At 43.4% G+C, this 20914-nt stretch overlaps 1 protein-coding gene across 6 annotated transcripts in view; it reads left to right on the forward strand.

Moving 5' to 3' along the window:
• ODR4 (odr-4 GPCR localization factor homolog) overlaps positions 1-20914 on the forward strand; it is a 75209-nt gene that overhangs the window by 8072 nt on the left and 46223 nt on the right. For 5 of the 6 annotated variants that reach the window (XM_075833456.1, XM_075833457.1, XM_075833459.1 and 2 more), the window contains exons 3-6: positions 2750-2890; positions 7656-7751; positions 14515-14621; positions 19904-19940. In XM_075833456.1, coding sequence (XP_075689571.1) covers positions 2750-2890; positions 7656-7751; positions 14515-14621; positions 19904-19940 — 381 coding nt within the window. The remainder of the gene's footprint in view (positions 1-2749; positions 2891-7655; positions 7752-14514; positions 14622-19903; positions 19941-20914) is intronic. The other variant, XM_075833458.1, reaches the window with a different exon arrangement.

Genomic DNA, 20914 nt, shown 5'->3' on the forward strand with positions numbered 1-20914 from the left:
TGCGTTTCGCTAGTACAGCTTTTTCAGGGGGTACTGGCAGTGTATATTATGTCCCGTTTAAATATGTCCCGAGTGTTTAGCTGGTGTCTTCCGGCGTATCAGGCAGACTGGTCTGTGGCACATGCACATGATTATAGTTGGGGCCGCGAGACCTCAATCGCCGGTCGTCATACTGCTACTGTGCATGTGCGTCTCTAAGAAGACAGCGCAGGCGCAGAGCGTGTGTACTGACGAGAGGAGAGCGAGGCCGGCACCCAATATCACTGCAGCATGCGCAACCCCAGAGAGTAGGACATCACCGTGAGTATGTATAAACGAAAATTCAATGTGGAGCTCGACGAGATGATGTATATGTTATTATTGAGCATATCCCAAAACGCGCCCCTTGCTCTGTGACGCAAAAAGTAAGAGACATACAAATGAAAAACATGTATTAAGACAACCAAATATAATGGTGATAAAATTAGTACAGACAGGAATTAAATGACAAATAAAAAGTAGTGAAAAAGGTGACAAAAGGATATATTATTATGTCATAAAACTAAACATTTAAGTGCTCTAATTAATAAAGAGCATGGGTGTAAAAGAAAAAAGTGGCAACAGAAAAATCTATAAAGAAATCTGTAATGTCGGGGTAGGAAGACAGACAGGTGAGCCCTAATCTACCCGCCACTCAGTCCCTGCTTACTTGCAACGACCCGCCCTAGGCGACGGGGTACAACTGGGCGACGGTCCCTACACTCAATAGGTGCACAACAGACAAGGGTACAAAGAAGCCGGGGAAATGGGGAAGTTGCCCACGGGAACACCGTGAGCAACAAGCGAGGTGAACGAGCAGAGTCAAACCAGGAGATGAGCGAGGTACAAAAACGCAGAGCAGAAGAGTGGTCAGTAAAGCCAAGGTCAATAACAAGCAGAGGGTCAGTAGTTCAAGAAGCTGCAGCAGGGCCAGGAAACCAGCAGAGAAGAATCACAATCAAAGGAGGAACAGGAAAGGCAGGTATAAATAAACAGAGGGCGGGAGCTAGCTCCGTCTGGCCAGGCTGTGATAGGCTCTCCCACTCCTAAGCCTGCCATCCTGAGTGGTGGAAGATGGAGTCAGTCTCACAGACATAGGAGCAAGTGCAGACTGATTGCCTATGGGCGTCGACACAGAAGCTGTGTCTGGCAGATCCTTTACAAAATCATTAAAAAATCATCAACTCAAAACAAACGTGAAATAAATATGTGGATACCACGTAAAAAAAGTTGCGAACTACAGTACAAGGAAGTGACAATACAAGCAATTAGTGTTAGGAGGGGGACAAGGAGCTGCCTACAAAATTGGAAAGACCAACATTGATGCTTCCTATTGTTAAAACACACGGGTGATGTCAAAGAAGAGAGATCTCTTCTTATTTCTCTCGGGCATGTTGATAGTTGATCAGACAATTGTCTGATAGTCCCACGTTATTTATGCAGCCTCGCGGACACCCAAAGATCAGACTATACGAGTATCCTCAGTCGGAATATGGACATGAACACAAGGCAAACAATTAATAATATATAACAAACAATAAAACAAATAAGGGAAGAACTAAAACAGTTTTAATTTAAAAGGCAGAAAAAGCCTTCTAAGAAGGCAGCAAAGCTCGATTTCTCGTTGAGGCCAAATGGGGTCATAGTGTCTAGAGTAACAATCCACCTACATTCCTTTTGTGCAAGCATTATCCATGCCAGAAACATTTTGGGATCACACCCATGATGTAGTTTGACATGTTTGGGGATAGTTTTCAATAACGTTAAGTCCTTGATCTCTTTTGCGGCAGCAATATCCCGTACGTGTCCGCGAATGCGGATTCTGAGTTGTCTAGATGTTAAACCTACAAACTCATTGGGGCAACCACATGTCTCGTAATAAATGACATGAGTGGTACTACACGAAATATAGTGCAGAATTTTTAAACTATGTCCATTACTGATAGTCAAAAAAAGTTGTCCGTGATATGTTAACACATGTCACGCAGTCACCACACGGGTAACAGCCCTGAACCGGACCCCTTACTGAGAAGTGGTTTAACTCTTTCGGTATATAATGACTTTTGACCAGCATGTCTTTGAGGTTTTTGCTCCTCCTGACTGTCATTTGAGTATAGGCCGGTCACCAGAGTGGGTTCCATCTGCAAAATTGGCCAATGTTTTTGCAATATAGATCTCATTGTTTGCCACTGGTTATTAAAAGTGGAAATAAATCTAATCTTCTTGTTGGCCAAGTCCTACTTTTTAGTTCCTGAGGGGTGTAACAGGTGTTTACGTTCAGTTGTTTTTAGCCCGACTATACCCCTGTTTGATACACCTCTGACTGTAACCCGTCTCTGAATTTATCTTTTAGGTCCCTTGATTGGTTCTCAAATTTTGCCTCTGATGAGCAGATCTGCTTCATCCTAAGGAACTGACCAACTGTGACAGCCCTGACAGTAAAATGTATATGTGCCGAGGTGGACTGTAGGAGGGAGTTGACCGACGTCTCCTTCCTGAAGACGTCAGTCTGCAGTGCTCCCTCCTCATCAACCTCAATAGACACATCCAGAAAATCCACCCTGTGTTTATCAAAGATGTGAAACGGTGGGGGGTGTCAGCACTTGGACTCCCACTGATCCAAACTTTTAATATGTCTTTTGATATGTCTCTATAGCATAAAGTGTAGTTACTCTTTGTAAGTATTATGGTTTTTTTCTTGCGTGTTCTAAATTCATCTATTGCTTTTTAGTGTTCCATGCAAAGAGATTACGTTGTTCTGGCTGTTCAAACACCACATAAAGAAGATCAAGGTGAAGTCCCTAAAAAAAGGACTGGACCTTCCAAACTGGATGAAATTGATGAGGAATGGGTTTCTATTCATGCTAGTCAGGTATGATTGAAGTGCATAGGATGGGATCAGGAGTTCCTTCACACTTGAGGTTTTACTGATAATAAGGGATCCGTCTACAGATTAAGGCCCCATGCACACAAACGTGTTTTTGCGTCCGCAATTCCCCCGCAGATCCACGGGAGAATTGCGGACCCATTCATTTCTATGGGCCCATACACACTATCCGTGTTTTCACGGGTCTCCGCATGTCCGCAAATCCGTGCCGCAGAAACTCAGGACATGTCTTATTACGGCCCGCAAATTCGATGCGGACATGCCCATAGAAGTCAATGGGCCCGTGGAAAATGCGGGTACACCTCCGTGTGTCAACCGCAGTTTGCGGATTTGCGGAAGTGTTGCTAGGCGACGACCGGGAATGAGTTCTGTCGTCATCCTGTTTTACCTAGGCTTTTTTTCTTTTATCCGCATTTTGCAGATTACATACGGATGAATTGCGGATTACATACGGATGAACTGCGGAGGACATTTCACGGAACACGGTCCTGGAATTTTCGGACCAGAAAAACACTACGGTCGTGTGCATGAGGCCTAATATTGTATAGGGCTGAACCAGATTTTATCCGTTTACACCAGTCTTAAACCGTTCCGTTTGGATAATTTTTTTTTTTTATTGATCCGTCATGATCAATTTTTTTTATTATTATTATTAAGGTCAATGGGTGACAGATGGAAATCGATATCAATTTGTCATCCGTTTTTCAATCAGTTTAGATCAGTTGCAAGGTAAAAAAAAAATACATACAGCCAAAAAATGCAAATGTGAAGCCAGTCGTACACATTAGGCTGGGTTAACATCTACGTTGTGATTTCCGTTATCTGTTCCGTCAAAAGAACCGAAAAAGGAAAAAAAAAAGCAACAGTTAAAACACCCATTTAATTCAATGTGTTTTTGCAGTTTAACTAAAATATTGGAAGCGCTGGTTCCATTGTATGATGGACGTTGGTGTTCAAAAGAACCAATTGACAATAATGGGTTCTGTCGGGTTGTTCAAGGTTTTACTAGAAACAATAGCACAAAATGCTGCGCTATTGTTTCTGGCATTTTCGGCTGGATCTGTGACTGAGGCCCCTAACGGAGCCTCCAACGCATATGCGAACAGGCCGTCAATAGCGCAGACTGCAGCATTATTTTTTCCGTCCAAAAAAATTAAACCTGATGAAACGAACCTTTCTGTTTTCTTTTAACATGGTGGTAAGTGGATGACATTCAAATGGAAGGTCTTCATTTTGTATTCGTCATTAATTTAGTTTGATGGAGCCGTCAAAATAAAACGTGCAAAGAAAAATCGGTGCTGAGCACGCTCTAGTAACCAGTTAGAGCTTGGGAAATCCAGTGTCACAGGACATGTGCAAAACTGATCAGTCAGACCCATTTAAAACTGAATCTAGGTGCAGATGTAAACCTAACCTGGGATAAAAGTTAGCCGTTGATCTAATGTGTATGGAAACAGCCCAAGTGTCCAGTCGATAAATGTCAGGGGGAAAGAAGGATCGAGCATGTTGGATATCAACAAGTCCAGTCGGTTGTTGCCAATCTCAGCTTGTACGTTTCTGACAGTCAGGGCACATAGATGTTTCCCGATTGAGCTTTCAGCTTGCAGCTATCTAAACGCGTAGCCTACAAATAAATCTGCTCTCATTTATTTATTCATACTTAACTGCTTACTTACCGCTGATGTCAGCAGCACTTATTCTCCATATCACGTTGGTTTTTTTTTAGTCAATAAATTTTTATTGAAAGTTTTTGACGTTTTTCGACAGAAAACAAGGTAACAGGACAACAATCTGGTGAGCTCTAAACATTTTCAGACCACCAGAGGCATGTAAAATACATGAAAGCAATAACACTACAGCAGTGGTTCTTAACCTTGTTGGAGGTACTGACCCCCACCAGTTTCATATGCGCATTCACCGAACCCTTCTTAATTGGAAAAATAAAATTCAAAACATAGGTATATATTTTACTGGTGCACAAAATGAACCGTGCATCAACATCCGTGTTCAAAGAACAAAACCATTAAAACATGATTTTCACACAAAAATAAAAACATAATAATGAATATTTACTGGAAATCAGTGTGACTTCTGCTGTTGCCTTTCAGAGACCAGTTCAGAAATGCGCGGCTTCACCTTGGCAAGTGCCACTCTCATGTCATTTTCGCAACAAAGTCTGTTCCTTTTCTTCGTTTTTATGTCCAGCATCCTCGAAAAGGATTTCTCGCAAAGATATGTTGTAACAAACGGTATGAAAATCTCCAGAGCTTTCTTAGCAATAACAGGGTACGTTACCATTTGTTGACACCAAAACGTTGAGAGCGTTGTTGTTCTGAAGAGTTGCTGTTGAACCTGGCTCTGCTGAATTTCAATGATTTCATCGAGGTATTTATCATTGACATCTGTTGTCTCAACACTAAACGTGAACGGCTGTCTCACCCATGCTGGATATGACTCTCTTGTAGGGAAGTATCCGTCGAGAGACTTTGCAAGCTCATCTAAGTGCGTGCCAATTGCTTGCTTCAGTTCCGCGGGTACAGAAATGTCTCCGATTCCAGATACATCTTCGATCTTACTTACACAGTCGTCCAGCAGGGGAAAGTTTGCGAAGTTATCGTTCTCTGTTCGTCGTTTCCATAACGATAGCTTTTTTTGAAAAGCCTTCAGGTTTTCTTCCGCTTCGATGATGTTGACTCCACCGCCCTGCATCTGTTGATTGAGATGATTGAGAGCTGCGAAGATATCAGCCATGTACGCTAAAATGAGAATGAACTCTGAATTTTTTAAGCAATCTGCATGACGATGTTGGTGCTCTTGCAAAAACAGGGCTCATTCCACACGCACGGCAAAAACACGATTCAGCACCTGTCCCCGGGATAACCACCGAACGTTAGAATGGTACAGAAGTACCTTGAATTCAGAGCCCATTTCTTTACACAGCTCACTGAAGATGCGGTGCCTCAGGGCACTATTTCGCACATAGTTCACGCATTCCACTACAATTTTTAATACTTCTCCAGTTTTGGAGGCAAGGTTTTTGCTGCCAACGTATGCCTGTGCAGAATACAATGCGTAACAATGATGTGTGGTGCATCGGCTTTCACTAGCGCACCAAAACCAGACTTTCTTCCCAGCATGACTGGAGCTCCGTCCGAACAAACTGCAGAAACCATATCCCACGAAAGATTGTTGTCTTTGAAGAAGTCATCCACAAGTTTCTTCACATCGGCTGCCTTAGTTGTTGTCGTAAGAGGTTTACAAAATAAAAAATCTTCCTTTATCACGTCGTCTTTCACATAGCGCACAAATACAGCAAGCTGGCTTAGATTGGAAACGTCTGTGGTCTCGTCGAGTTGAAGGCTGAATTTTGCCGGGCTTGAAATCAGATCTGCAACTACTTGAGCCAAGATGTCTTTGCTCATGTCCTCTATTCTGTCGCTAACGGTGTCATTTGAAAGAGGAATTTGGGATAGCTGAACTTCAGCCGCTTTTCCCAGCATGATATTCGCCATCTTCAACACAGCTGATTTTATGAGTGTTTCACCAATGGTGTGTGGTTTGCCCTGCTTTGCGATCAGGTAAGCAACTTCGTACGATGCTGTGAGGATCGGTTTGTTGATGGGTACAAAGCCGAGAACAGGCAGAGTAGCCTTTTCATCTAATCTGGCTCTCTTCACCTTGAATTCAGCGAGCGTTGTGTTCTTGTATTGTCCATCTCCATGCAGCTTAAGGAAGTGTTCTCTTAGTTTTGCCGGTGCTAGACTAGAATTGCTCAACCTAGCATTGCAAATCATGCAGTTAGGACGCTGACTCCCATCACGTTCCGTTATACATGTGAATCCATATTGTACATATTCGTCCGACCACTTTCTTTTTTTGCTCGACATAGTATGAAGGGATTAAAATATTAAGAAAGAAATCACACGACGTACCATCACGACAGTCACAATTCGACTACTAGGCCAAGCGATGTTGCGTGATCACCTGCAGCCAATGATGGCTAAGCGGGGCGTGTCATCACGAATCATATGAGTCGGGTGTCTGTCTTGACCTCCGCCGAACCCCTGAGACTGACTCACCGAACCCCTAGTGTTCATTCGAACCCAGGTTAAGAACCACTGCACTACAGTATAGAACAGACTGTGCCATGTATGAGGAGAACTGAAAAGGAATTATAAATTATTCAGGAAGTTAGAGATCTTAACATCATGAAAAATATTGAGAACTCATCCAGGGTTGCCAAGCCTTCAATGCACGTTTGTGCGAGGTAATGGTTTGCGAAAGCAGAGTTTCGTGATGGCAGTTATTAGTTACCCTTTTGATTACATCCATTATGGAGGGAGAGATGGGAGACTTCCAAGATTTGGCTATAGATAATCTCGTGGTTTACGACCAATCTGAAAGTCGAGGGAATATTCTCCAGGCCTATTCTGATTAGCAAGCACAGGTATTCCAGAGATTCTTGAGATTAGTTGGAAGACTTCTTTCCAAAAGAGAAGATACTGTGGATATGTCATAAATGTCGTTCATGAGGAAAACCCCTTTAAAGGAATACTATACTCACAATATGTGATCGGTGCTGGTCAGACAGCTAAGACCTCCAACAATAACGAAAGAGAATAGACTGGACGCTCCGTGTGTGTTCTTAGATCTAGACAGTTGGATAGAGAGCGAGATGTAGGATGTTTAGAATGAATATCTACAGCATGGGGAAACCATAGTCACTAAATGTTTACACTTGTATTTTTAGGTAAGCCGGATGCTACCTGGTGGTCTTTTGGTCGTTGGCGTATTCCTTATTACATCTCCTGAGCTTTCAAAGGATTCCCAAAATGCTTTACGAAAAGTAAGCTGATATTGTTTAATCACTTCTTATTCTTATTGGTAAAATTATTTTCTCACTCTACACAGTGTACAAAGGCTAACATAATCTAAAAATATTTACAGCCATATGCAAAAGTAAGTCTTTATCCCCTTCCCGCTCCTTTACGTACTATTAGGTCATGCTAAGTGCATCGTTCGAAATGGCCGAGCCTCCCGGCACATAGAGGAGCTGTGACAACTGTTGTCTCGTACAGCAGTTGCCGCAGCTCCCTCAACGGGGGCCGATCGCAGTGTCCCCGCTGATTAACCCCTTCGAAGCCGCGTTCAAAAGCGATATCGGCTTCTTAGGGGTTAAACCACCATCGTCGGCCCGATACATGATAGCGGGCGGCGAAGGTTGCTATGGCAACCGGAGGCCTAACAATGGCCTCCGGCTATACCATCTACGGAAGCCTAGTGGGTCCTGACAAAGTTATGACGCTGATTGGTAACTGATTGGTCATCGTCATACACTCCTCTGTATAACGCCCAGTTGGTAAAAAGTAAAAAAACGCCCAGTTGTCTATTAAGAAACTAATTAGCATAAATCTAAATTTGTTCATAACTTGGTCAAAAATGATCGTTTTTCAAAATAAAAACCACTGCTGTTCTCTACATTACAGCGCCGATCAGATTATGTAGGAGATAGGGCAATTATAATCTGGTGACAGAGCCTCTTTAAGTTACAGAAACCCCAGAATCTCCCTTAGCCTTAAACCCTTCTGCTGAGTGGTTTCTGGACAATTTGCACTTCTGATAGCCGGAACAATTGTTACAATTTTGACATGTACAAATAAAACCGGAATTATTAAATTCACACTGTGTGCCCCAATGCGGACAGGGAACGATGTGAGTGATGACAATCTGTGTACAGCGCTGCGGAATATATGTTAGCGCTATATAAATGAATGAAATAAACCGTGGGTATATGCTGCTGCCACTAGTAGGCAGGCACTAAGCCAAAAGTTTTAGCTTAAACGTAGCCTATACTCCTCATGCAGACACTACGCTAATCAGTTTTAGGGGGGTTTCTGTTATTATTTTAGTTCATTTGGTCCACTCCCTTGGGGGTGGGGGGGGGGTTTCCCTTAGAGACTTTTTTTCATCCCCTAGTTTAGCTGCCTGATCTCCCCTGCATTAGGTCGGTCCAGGCCTCCTGTGTAAGCTCCCAGCGCCTAGTCCTCCTGGCCAGGCGTGGCTTCTCCTACGGCCCCACTCTTAGGCCCCATGCACACGACCGTGCCCGCAATCACGGCCGCTGACTGACAGCCGCATTTTCGGGCCGTGCTCCCATACAAAGTATGGGAGCACGGCCCGCAAAATGCGAAAGAACGGACATGTTCCATAATTCCCGGAACATTTCCACGGCACTGACACCCTTCCGTAGTGCTACGGAAAGGTGTCAGTGTTCAATGAAAGTGAATGGCTCAGTTTTTGCGGACCGCAATTGCGGTCCGCAAAAACTGAGGTTTTTTACGGTCGTGTGCATGGGGCCTTAGGCACGACTTTTTTCTTCTTCTGGCGCCTCTGTCTGTATGATGTGTCACGTGGCCTTTTCCATCGACTGCATGCTGCAGCATTTACTACAGCCCGCGGCTTCATCCTGTCTGCTAGACCTCAACTTGTTCTATGGCCGAGGTTATGCCCAATGTCCTATGGTCTGTCAATGTGGCTTTTCTCTAGCCCGCCTCCTGACTCTTACTGGTGCAGTGTTTCGGTAGCTTTTTTTTGGGGGGGGGCAAGCATTCAGCCATACATAAGTAAGGGGGCGGACTTTCTCCTCTCTATCTTGGCCTTTCTCCCGCCTCACGAGCCTGTCTCCATATAATTGGCACGTTCCTCGTCTTTGGTGGGGACTGACCTTACCAAGTTCTCCAAGTTCATAATGGGCATCCTGGGATGTTTAGTTGACCAGTCCCCTCCCATGAGGTTCTATACCGAGCCTCAGTCTAAGGACCTCCTTCAAGGCAACCCTCGTAAACGGACCTTGACTAATACTTCCCGTCTCCATTCACCTTTGTCGGCAACATCTGCTTGACTTCCCTGCCGGAGGATTGCTCCGATGCTGCTTCTTAACAGGGGAGGACTTGTCAGACGGGAGTACTCCGAATCTGACTTAGACTAGGATGCCGAACAAAGCTCCAAACTGCCCTTCATGGTGGCCAGTCAGAGAGATGCAAAACAAGGACCCCAAACCTCCTCCACTCTAGAGTTTTTTTTGTGTTTTAAGTGTCTGGATCTGATGTATACGTTCCTGTAGGATCTCCAGGCCAAGTGGACTGCTTCTCCCAGATGCTCCAGTCTCCCGGCTGGCCAAGGCTACTACTCGGTCCTGCTTGGTCCATGGTTCACATCTTGGATATAAACAACTGGATAGCGTACTTTCTCTGCCAAAAACATCTTCACCCAAGAGAGTGACCTCACCTTCCAGACTTCTTCAACCCCTGAATCCGGTGGGGAACCACAGACCTGGACCTAATAACATCCAGGTTCCAACACTAGCTTTCCCGGTTTGTGGATGCGGGACCTTCTGGCTTGTGCTGTTGATGCCCTAGTTGTTCCTGGGATCGGTTCATCCTTCTGTCACTCCTCCCTTAACTCTTCTTCCCAGGATTTGCAGACGAATCAAGATAGAAGACATTCCAACAAACCTGGTGGCTGCGGACTTCTCTAGTCAGGCATGGTACGCCGACGTAATCTCCCTCCTGAGCGACATGTCTTGGCATCTCCCACTCAGGAAAGATCTGCTCTCTCAGGGACCCATCATCCACCAGCATTTAGGGTTGCTATATTTGATGGCATGGCTGTTGGAGCCACAGTCCTTAAGGTCTCTGAAGGTGTCATCAAAACTATGTTGAAGGCGAAAGAAATGTCGTCCTCTCGCATTTACCATAGGACTTGTGCAGAATCTTGTCCTTTCACCAAGAGGATTTGGATCTGGGACTTTGCCTTAGTTCTCTCAAAGGACAGGTCTCGGCCCCCTCCATTCTCTTTTTAGAGACCTTTTGGCCTCTAAGCCGGTCGTACAGACTTTTCCACAGGGGATTGCGCATTCAGTCCCTCCTTACCGACACCTTACAGTTACTTGGGACCTCAACTTGGTGCTTTAGACCATCAAGTTGTCTCCTTTAGAGCGTCTAAGGGATGTTCCTCCGCCTACTTTCCTACAAGGTAGCTTTTCCGGGGGGGCCTGAGCCCCTGAAGATGCTGCTTCTGCAGCAAAACATGTCGGGGAGGATGACCGTTTTATAATACAATGTGCTGCCTGACAGACAAGTCATAGCAGATCTAGTTGATGCAGCGTACTGCAGCCGCTGTTTAAGACTAATCGATTACTACTTGCTACCAAATATACTGTCATTTAGGCTTTGTGCCGTATGAGACAATCACTGTCAGTCTCATATTGGTCATTTTAAACATATGTGGTTGTCAATTTTGTCCTGAATAAGATTTAATAAAAGTTTTATATTTTAAAACTTCGTTATATAGGTAGTTGGTAAACAAGGGCCTTTTTTGCCTTTTGTCAAATTATATATAGAAAAAACCTTTTTGGTGGGGGCACATCTATCTGATAGCTTTTTTAAATTGGCGGCTTTCCAGTTGATCTCCTTTCTAGTGCTTCACCAAGACAAGGCGGTTGTTCTTCCGGTTCCTTCCTTTTTGCAGAAGGTGGTGTACCTCTTCCACTTGAACAAGGCTACCATTGCTCATTGGATCAGATAGGCTATTGGTGATGGGTATCGCGCTAAAGACAAAGTTCCTCCATTCCATATTAGAGCGCATGCCACCAGAGCTTTGGGGGCCTCGGTGTTGTGCAATTGGTCCTCTGATCTACTGGTGTGCAAGGCCGCTTCCTGGTCTTCTTCGCTTCTCACCTTTACTTAGTTTTACATGGTGCACAATTTTGATGACAATTGATACATCTCTGTCATAAGGTCCTAGTTACTGTTCCCTCACCCAGGGAGGGATTTTTTTGTTACTCACTTTTTTTGCTGAGTTCATGGGGGTTGGGTTTTTTGTTTTTTGTTTTTTTTTTCTATTTAAAGGCGTCTACTGGACCTGATGTACGTTTCTTCTTGCCCTTAGTGCTGAACCCATCAAGCCTTTTTTTTTTTCTAGGTTTACCCGTTGCTCCTACTGCTAGTGTACAATCTGGTTAACTCAGTGCCTGCAGGAGGGGTAAAGACTGTGTAGGGTGAGCTAAAAGTGTTTTAGTGTTCGCCTCCTAGTGGCAGCAGCGTAGTACAATGGTCTTCTGTGTTCCCTAATGCACATATCTTCACAAAATTGTTATAAATAAAAAGACCACAAATATGGCTTTAAGCTGGAAAAAAATATAAAGAGATAGCAACTTAAAAAATAGTGGGATTACACAACATGAAAATGAGTGTACCCCCACACCTTATATATTTACTGAAAGCATTGTTGATGGCTGTTATCAAGCCAACAATGCCACAAATTCCTTGTTATGCCTCTGGCAATTAGATGAATGCTCTGCTTAACTGGCCCCTGAAGAATAGTCCAGATGAAACGTGTAGGGTCTAAATCGGGGGTCTCAAGCACACGGGCCGCTTGCGTCCCCTGGGGCTGTCATCTGCGGCCCGCGGGACACAGAGCCGCTAGTATAGGCTCTGCTCCAAGACTCTGGAATTCCCTGTCATCACCGTCCCCATATGAACAGCGATGTCTGGGGCTTCCTCAGAGCCGGAGTCCCGTGCAGAGCTCTAGTATAGGCTCTTCTTCCGGACTCTGTGGAATTCCCTGATATCACTGTCCATATATGGACAGTGTGTCAGGGTGTTCCCCAGAGTGGAGACCCGGGCAGAGCGCTAGTATCGCCTCTTCTCCGGGACTCTGTGGAATTCCCTGACATCGGTGTCCATGTTTGAACACACGATGTCTGGGGCTTCCCCAGAGCCGAAGTCCCGGGCAGAGCGCTAGTATAGGCTCTGCTCTGGAACTCTGGGGAAGCCTCTGACATCGCTGTCCATACATCGACAATGATGTCAGGGGCTTCCCCAGAGCAGGAGTTCCATTGATGTCAGGAGCAGAGCTTGAGTCCCAGGAAGAGCCTACTAGCGGCTCTGCCCGGTACTCCAGCTCTGGGGTTGCCCTGACATCTCTGTCCATATATGGACAGTGATGTCAGGAGCAGAGCTGGAATCCCAGGCAGTGTGCTAGAAGCGGCTCTGCTCTGGGACTCCAGCTTTGGGCAAGCCCCTGACATCACTGTGGCAGCATCTGTGGAGGGCACGGTGGCAGCATCTGCGGAGGGCAAGGTGGCAGCATCTGCGGAGGGCATGTTGGCAGCATCTACAGAGGGCACTGTGGCATTATCTAGGGGTGTGTTGCATTATCTACAGAGGGCACTGTGGCATTATCTACAGAGGGCACTGTGGCATTATCTGCGGCACTATCTAAAAAGGGACTTCCCAATTTTGACATGTGTGTTGTGTGTCTGCCAAACGCTGCTAACTGAGCCGCCGGACTGCATTTAGCGACACTTAAACTGGAAAACTGGATTGTTGAAATAAGCACGTAGAATTCTCTCAAATTCTCTAAACATAGCGGTATTATTATAGTAATGTAGTATTATTATTATAGTAATATAGTGTTATGGTAGCTCAAATAACTAATTGATTAACAGTAATGCGGCCCGTCAACTTCCCATTTTTTCTATATGTTGCCCACTTACCCGGCCGAGTTTGAGACCCCTGGTCTAAATAGAGAGGCAGTGAATGTTTGAATGTGGGTAACGCCCAGTGTGCAGAAGCGTCTCTCCACGCCCAATGATAGATCGGGCAGGAGAGAATCACTGGACAGACACTTTTAGCCTAAACAGATTCTGTTGCGATCCAGGATCGGAACTAAATTGCTAGGGTTCGGTCAGGTTTTCTCTTCATTCTATCCACTCTCTTCCGAAACTCTCTGGCGTAAACAGTCCGGCAGATTAAAACCAAATGCCTTTCTGAACTATCAGTTTTAATGTTTTAAAGCAAATTAAATAAAAGATTGAATGCACTTTATTATTTAGAAAGTTCACCAGAAATCCAGTGATACAATATAATAGGTCGAGTTAAACTAGGATACTTCTATTTATATCAGTAAAGTATATTGATAATTGTTATATATGACATGTAACCGGTATCGCTAGAGAAGCGATCAGAGGATTTTATGCTAAAAACAAGGTACAGATAAGGACCGTGTAAAATGTATAAAAGTAATTGATATTTGTGTGTTTGGTACGACTTACTTGACGCTGCGATCCAGATGCTGGTAAATATCCGGGTTGTGAAGTCCTTTAATGGCCTAATTGGGAAAAGAGGGGCGATAAGAGGTTTACTTGCTCATCCTTTTCACTCCTTTTCTGAAGTTTGTTATCCCCCTGGGGGTAATCTAAAGCCATACAGGGACAGGTGGATAATCACAGTTCATCCTCCTCTTCCTGCACACTGTCAGCTCGTCCCCCGCTGTCCCCCCACTCCTCTCCTAGAGCTGGAAGCTAGGCTCTGCTGGAGTTATCTGTAGCAACTACTTATTGGATACGGCCTTGGCTACTGAAGTCCTTCCCTGGGAGAGCGTATGATATTGATCGTCTTGCAATACATCTTCCCTATTGCAAACAAGAACCGGGCACCCCTTGTTCTCGGGATCAGGGTGTGTTTCCCCTTCAAATCATACACAATTTGTAGCTTGTTGTAGTCTGTTCATCACACTTTCTAGCTGTTCTTCATTTCTTATTCTAGCTCATCTTTGCTGTAGATAAGTCTCCAAGGAAGAACAGATTGTGGAGTCTCAATGAAGATGATGTGACTGACAGAGTAGCAGTGCACATTTGTTCAGCAACAAAAAAGTAAGTTACTGCATGTTATTAAAAGGTCCGCTAAGTATTTTTAACTTTTGTGGTATATTCAGCACCGTGTCCTGATGGAGAACTATATTCACTATAACACATATGCCTTTAGCCTTCATGATGTAGGCTTATAAATAATCATTCCCCCAAAATTCCTCTAAACTTAGTAAAGGAAATCTCAAAGGTGCTTTTTTTTCCCTTCTTCAACCATAGAAATGATATTACATGTTGGTGGTAGAGTTTTGGAGAACTAGTTTTCAACAGTTATTCCCAGTCTATGGCCAGCTTAAGCCCTTCACGACCACCCCACGTAGATTAACAGGCTACAAAGCTGGTCGTTGTGCCTGCAGCCCGTTCATCCACGTGTGCTCCTAACAGAGCACACAGACGCTCCCTGCAGCCCGGCATCTCCCAGTACAGGCTGCTACTAGCAGCCTTAGTACTGGGGGAAAACATCGGGTTGGATCACAGCGGTGATCCGAACCGGTTAACCCCTTAATTGCGGCAGTCAATAGTGACCGCCGCATTTAAGTTATAGCAACATTGGCACCCCGCTACGCGATTGCGGGGGCCGATTGTTGCGGGGGGGGAGGGGGCGATTGCTATGGCAACCGGAAGCCTGACAAAGGCTTCCTATCTGCCATTACGCCCGGAGGCGGAGCCTGATCGGCTTGCTGTCAGTGAACAACTGACAGTTCTAATACATTGCACTACATGGGTAGTGCAATGTATTAGAACATCAAACAAACAGTTGGACCTTCAAGTCCCCTAGTGGGACTAAAGAAAAGTGTAAAAAAAGTAAAAATAAAAGTAAAAATACAATGAAAGTTTCAAATAATAACACAAAACACAATCGCCCCTTTTTCCTTTATCAAGTCATTTATTATTGAAAAAAATAATAAAGCCATACATATTTGGTATTGCTGCGACCATAACGACCATAACTATAAAAATATTATGTTATTTATTCCGCACAGTGTACGCCGTAAAAAAAAACAAACTAAAAAATACTGACCCAATTGCTATTTTTTGGTCACTTTGTCTTCCAAAAATTGAAATAAAAAGTGATCAAAAAGTCGCATGTATCCAAAAATGGTACCTATGAAAACTATAACTCGTCTCGCTAAAAATAAGCCCTCATACAGCTCCGTCAACGGAAAAATTAAAACAGTTATGGCTCTCACAACTTGGCGACAGAAAAAATCCATTCTCTTTACAAAAGTTATTTTATTGTGCAAAAAGTTGTAAAACGATTGGTGAACGCTGTATAAAAAGAATTAAAAAAAATAATGTCAGAATTGCTGTTTTTTGGTCACCTTGCCTCCCAAAAAAAAAAAGGATAAGAAGTGATCAAAAAGTCGCATGTACCCCAAAATGGTACCAATAAAAACTACAGCTCGTCCCGCAAGAAAAACAGCCTTCATACCACTACGTCTATGAAAAAATAAAATTAGTTAAGGCTCCAATAAGCCAGGAAATAAAAATATGCATTTGTGCCGGCCCGAGGGGAACATTTCTTCTGTTTCAAGTGGCGAATTATCAAGGCCCCTAAAATTAGGGAACCAAGAAGGGGAGGGTCCAAACATATCTGCTGGAAGCGACGGTGCCCGTATTATACCAGGAAAACACTTCTCAGCAAAATTCCTCAAACTGCAAAGGTGCGGAGTGTAGACCAAAAGGGGCATAAGAAAGGACGCCATATATCAGTGAGACACCGGCCTGTGCAGAAAGGATTGCTTCACAGCGTAACACACATCTATGGATTATTTTATTGTTTTTGTTTACCCTATTATTATACCACCTGAATATGCCCCTTATATACTCCACCCGGCTTACATGTACCCGCGCATTATACACGGAAACACCAGTAAGACTCAATACAAAACTACTACAAGCAAAATCCACGCTCCAAAAGCCAAATGGCGCTACCTCCCTTCTGAACCCTACAGTGTGCCCAAACAGCAGTTTACTTCCACATATATGGCATCGCCATACCCGGGAGAACCCTTTTAACAATTTTTCGGGTGTATGTGTCTCCAGTGGCACAAGCTGGGCGCCACATATTGGCATATCTATAGAAAAAAATCCCATTTTCAGTCTGCAACATCGAGTGCACACCAATTTCTGCCAATCACCTGTGGTGTTAATATGCTCACTACACCCCTAAGTGAATACCTTGAGGGGTGTAGTTTCCAAAATGGGGTCACTTCTGGGGGGGATCCACTGTTTTGGTCCCACAGGGACTTTGCAAATGCGACATAGAGCCCAGAAACCAATCGAGCAAAATCTGTACTCCAAAAGCCAAATGGCGCTCCTTCCCTTCTGAGCCCTACTCTGTGCCCAAACAGCCGTTTATGACCACATATGTGGTATTGCCATACACAGGAGAAGTTGCTTTACAAGTGTTGTGGTGCTTTTTTTTCATTTATTTGTTGAGAAAATGAAACCTTTTCAGCTAAAACTACGTCTTATTGAAGAAAAAGGATTTTTTTTTATTTTCACTGCCCAATTCTAATAAAATCTATGAAACCCCTGTGGGTTCAAAATGCTCACTACACCCCTAGATGGATTCTTCAAGGGGTGTAGTTTCCTAAATGGAGTCGCTTTTTTGGTGTTTTCACTGTTTTGGTCCCTTAGGCGCTTTGCAAATGCGACGTGGCCTCCGCGAACCATTCCTGCTAAATTTGAGCTGCAAAAGCCAAATGGCGCTCTTTCCCTTCTAAGCCCTGCCGTGTGTCCAAACAGCCGTTTATTTCCACATGTGGGGTATTGTTTTACTCGGGAGAAATTGCTTTACAAATGTAGTGGTGCATTTTCTCCTTTTTAGTCCTTGTGAAAATTAGCTAAACCTACATTTTCTTTGAAAGAATGTAGATTTTCATTTTCACGGCCTACTTCCAATAATTTCTCCAAAAAACCTGCGGGGTCAAAATGCTCACTATACCCCTAGATAATTTGATCAAGGGGTATAGTTTCCGAAATGGGGTCACTTTTGGGGGATTTCCACTGTTTTGGCGCCGCAAGAGCCTTTCAGACCCGACATGGTGCCTAAAATATTTTCTAATAAAAAAGGAGGCCCCAAAATCCTCTAGGTGTTCCTTTGTTTCTGAGGCCTGTGCTTCAGTCAATAAGTGCACTAGGGCCACATGTGGGGTATTTCTAAAAACTGCAGAATCTGGGCAATAGATATTGAGTTGCGTTTCTCTGGTAAAACTTTCTGCATTACAAAAAAAATAGATGAAAAATGAATTTCTGCAAAAAAAAAAAAGAAATTTGAACATTTCACATCTACTTTGCCTTAATTCCTGTGAAACATCTAAAGGGTTAAGAAACTTTCTAAATGCTGTTTTGAATACTTTGAGGGGTGAAGTTTTTAAAATGGGGTGACTTATCGAGTGTTTCTAATATATAAGGCCCTAAAATCCACTTCACAACTGAAATGCCCCCTGTAAAAATAGCCTTTTGAAATTTTCTTTAAAATGTGAGAAATTGCTGCTAAAGTTCTAAGCCTTGTAACGTCCAAGAAAAATAAAAGGATGTTCAAAAAACAATGCCAATCTAAAGTAGACATATGGGTGATGTTAATTAGCAACAATTTTGTGTGGTATTACCATCTGTCTTACAAGCAGATACATATAAATTTAGAAAAATGCAAATTTTTGCAATTTTTCACTACATTTTGCCAGTAACATAAAGTCCAATGTGTCACGAGAAAACAATCTCAGAATCGCTTGGATAGGTAAAAGCATTCCGAAGTTATTACCACATAAAGTGAAACATGTCAGATTTGAAAAAATTGGCTGTGTCCTGAAGGCCAAAACAGGCTGTGTCCTGAAGGGGTTAAAGGGGTTTTCCACTGTAGAAGAGTCCTCTAATCATAAGCTGATCGCATGGTCCCGCTGCTGTGATCCGTGTGATCAGCTGTAATTTGTTGGGCAACCCTGGAGCAAATGTGCAATTTCCCGGCATCATCACCAAATTGGGAGATAAAGCACTGTACAGTTCCAATTTACATCAATGGGCAGTCTGTGTAATGTCACTCTCTCCGTTCTAGCTAATGGATGTGGGTCCTGAATAGGGAGAATTTTATAGGGTCCTGAATTTTATTAACTCTGTTCCCTAACAGGGTATTTCAAAATGAGGTTTCTAAACCAGACAACCCTTTTAAGACTAAAGCTGGCCATATACATGAGATAAAAGTCGCCCGAAATAGTCATTTTCAGACGTTCATCGTTTGAAAATTAATACGAATGATTGTTCGCGATGGCGTACTTCTGACAGAAATGTGATTGGCCTAGCTAAAAAAATTCAGCGGTCATCCAAAACGGTGTATAGCATGATCCAAATTCAGCGAATCATTTGCCACTTTGCACATGCCCCAGGAAGCAGTTTTTTTTCTTTTAAACTGACTTCCTAATATATATCCACAGGTTATGTCATAAATGTCTGATAAATACGGGTCCCACCTCTGGGACCCGCACTTATATTGAGAACGGCGCTTGCTCAGCTGTTTTTGTAACTCGCATTAAACAGAATGGTTGTTGCCGAAACAGCCGAGTAGCGCTTGCTAGTCTGTTTCCGAAACTGCCATTGAACCAAATGAAGAGAGCTGCGCGCACGCGTGACTCTCTCCACTAGGCCCCATCTGGATTCTGCAGCCATCTGCTGCCGTACCAGGCAAAACAGGGGTCGGACCGGCATCTATCAGACATTTATGGCATATCCCGTGAATATATAATAAATGTCTAACATATCAGACATGTTAGACTACACTATTGCTTCCAGCAAAATGACTGATCCGGTGCACAAAAGAGACAAACAGAAACCAGGGGCACTGACTCCGTCACCATTGATGGAAACGGAAACCTCTGGTTTCCATCTGTGTCAGTTTGTGTCTGCTCAGGGTCCCGTTCTGATGGAAACCTCAGTCAGAACGGGACCCCAACGGAGATGTGAACAGAGCCTTACTATCCAAGTGTGGAATATAAATGGTATGATCTACAGTTCGTTGTTGACTGTTACACAAAATGTTATTGTTCATTCCGTTTGCTTGATCAGTCCAAATATGTCCTATGCCTGAATGTGCTCTTTATGAAGAACCCCATTAAAATGAAACCTTTATTATAATAATAATAATATAATAATATTAATAATCTATAAAATTAGATTTTTATTTTGAAGCCAAAATTAGAGTTGGTACATTTCTACCAACTCCACAGCCATGCCAATGAATGTAATTGTGTTATTATGCATGTTCTAATTTTAAATGTGTTCTCTTTAAGGAATACTTGCAGAACCTTTGATATCACGGATCCAAAGGTAAGTGTCATACCAAGCAGCAGTTTCATTGAATAGTAAAGGGAGGAAACCTCCAGCTCACCATATCTGCCTACTCACAATTTTCTTGGGACTGCGTCTCCCTACTATTTTATTCATATCACTCCAATAAAGATGGGAACACCGTTTCCTTTTTAAACTACAACTGGACTTAGCGCTGGATCATTTCCATTGTCTTTCCAGCAGTTTCATTGTTTTATTTAGTTTTATGGTGGAAGGACTGTACTGTTTTTTTTTTAATTATTTTTAAAATAAATAAATATATATATATATCACCCTAATAGTCTCATTCAAATAAATAAAACATCCTTAAAAAATTTTTTTTTCTTTTAAGTTGTCACAAGCAAATATAGTTGGCACATGACTCCTTAAAGAGGACTAGGTCAAAGAAAGTGTCTATGGACCCCCTAGAACAGTGGTTCTGGTGGCATATAAGAGAAGTGATTCTTAGCTTTTATATGCCAGGATCGCTGTTCTAACTGTGACACAACCGGAGATATCACCAGTTGAAAACAGTCTGGAATGGAAGCTGTATACTAAATACATATACAGTTCCCATTCCCAAATGGAATGTTCTAGGTATGGCTATTTGAAGTGATCCTTCCCTCCAACCTCCGTCTCTCACAGAGCCTCACGTTGAGCTAGCACTGTGTGTGAAGCAGCCTCATGCTGATAGGGCAGCGTCAGAGGCTGTGAGGTAGCTACATCTCCGCAGAATCGCTGGTGTTGACGTCCACTTGGCTATTATGCGATTTATTACCATATTTGGAACTAAAAAAAATGCGAAGTCCAGGAGACAGCGGTAGTCAGGTGAGACTGCTGGTTTACTTTCTATGACCTAGTGACAGGTCCTCTTTAAACTCATTTTAACCCCTTAGTGTTTTAACTAATTTTAGTCTTGGGGCCTGTTCACATCAGCTTCAGTCTAAACAGCGCTGCACTTTCATGTCTGCCGT

Source organism: Rhinoderma darwinii, chromosome 7 (genome assembly GCF_050947455.1).
Source record: "Rhinoderma darwinii isolate aRhiDar2 chromosome 7, aRhiDar2.hap1, whole genome shotgun sequence".
NCBI lineage: Eukaryota > Metazoa > Chordata > Amphibia > Anura > Rhinodermatidae > Rhinoderma > Rhinoderma darwinii.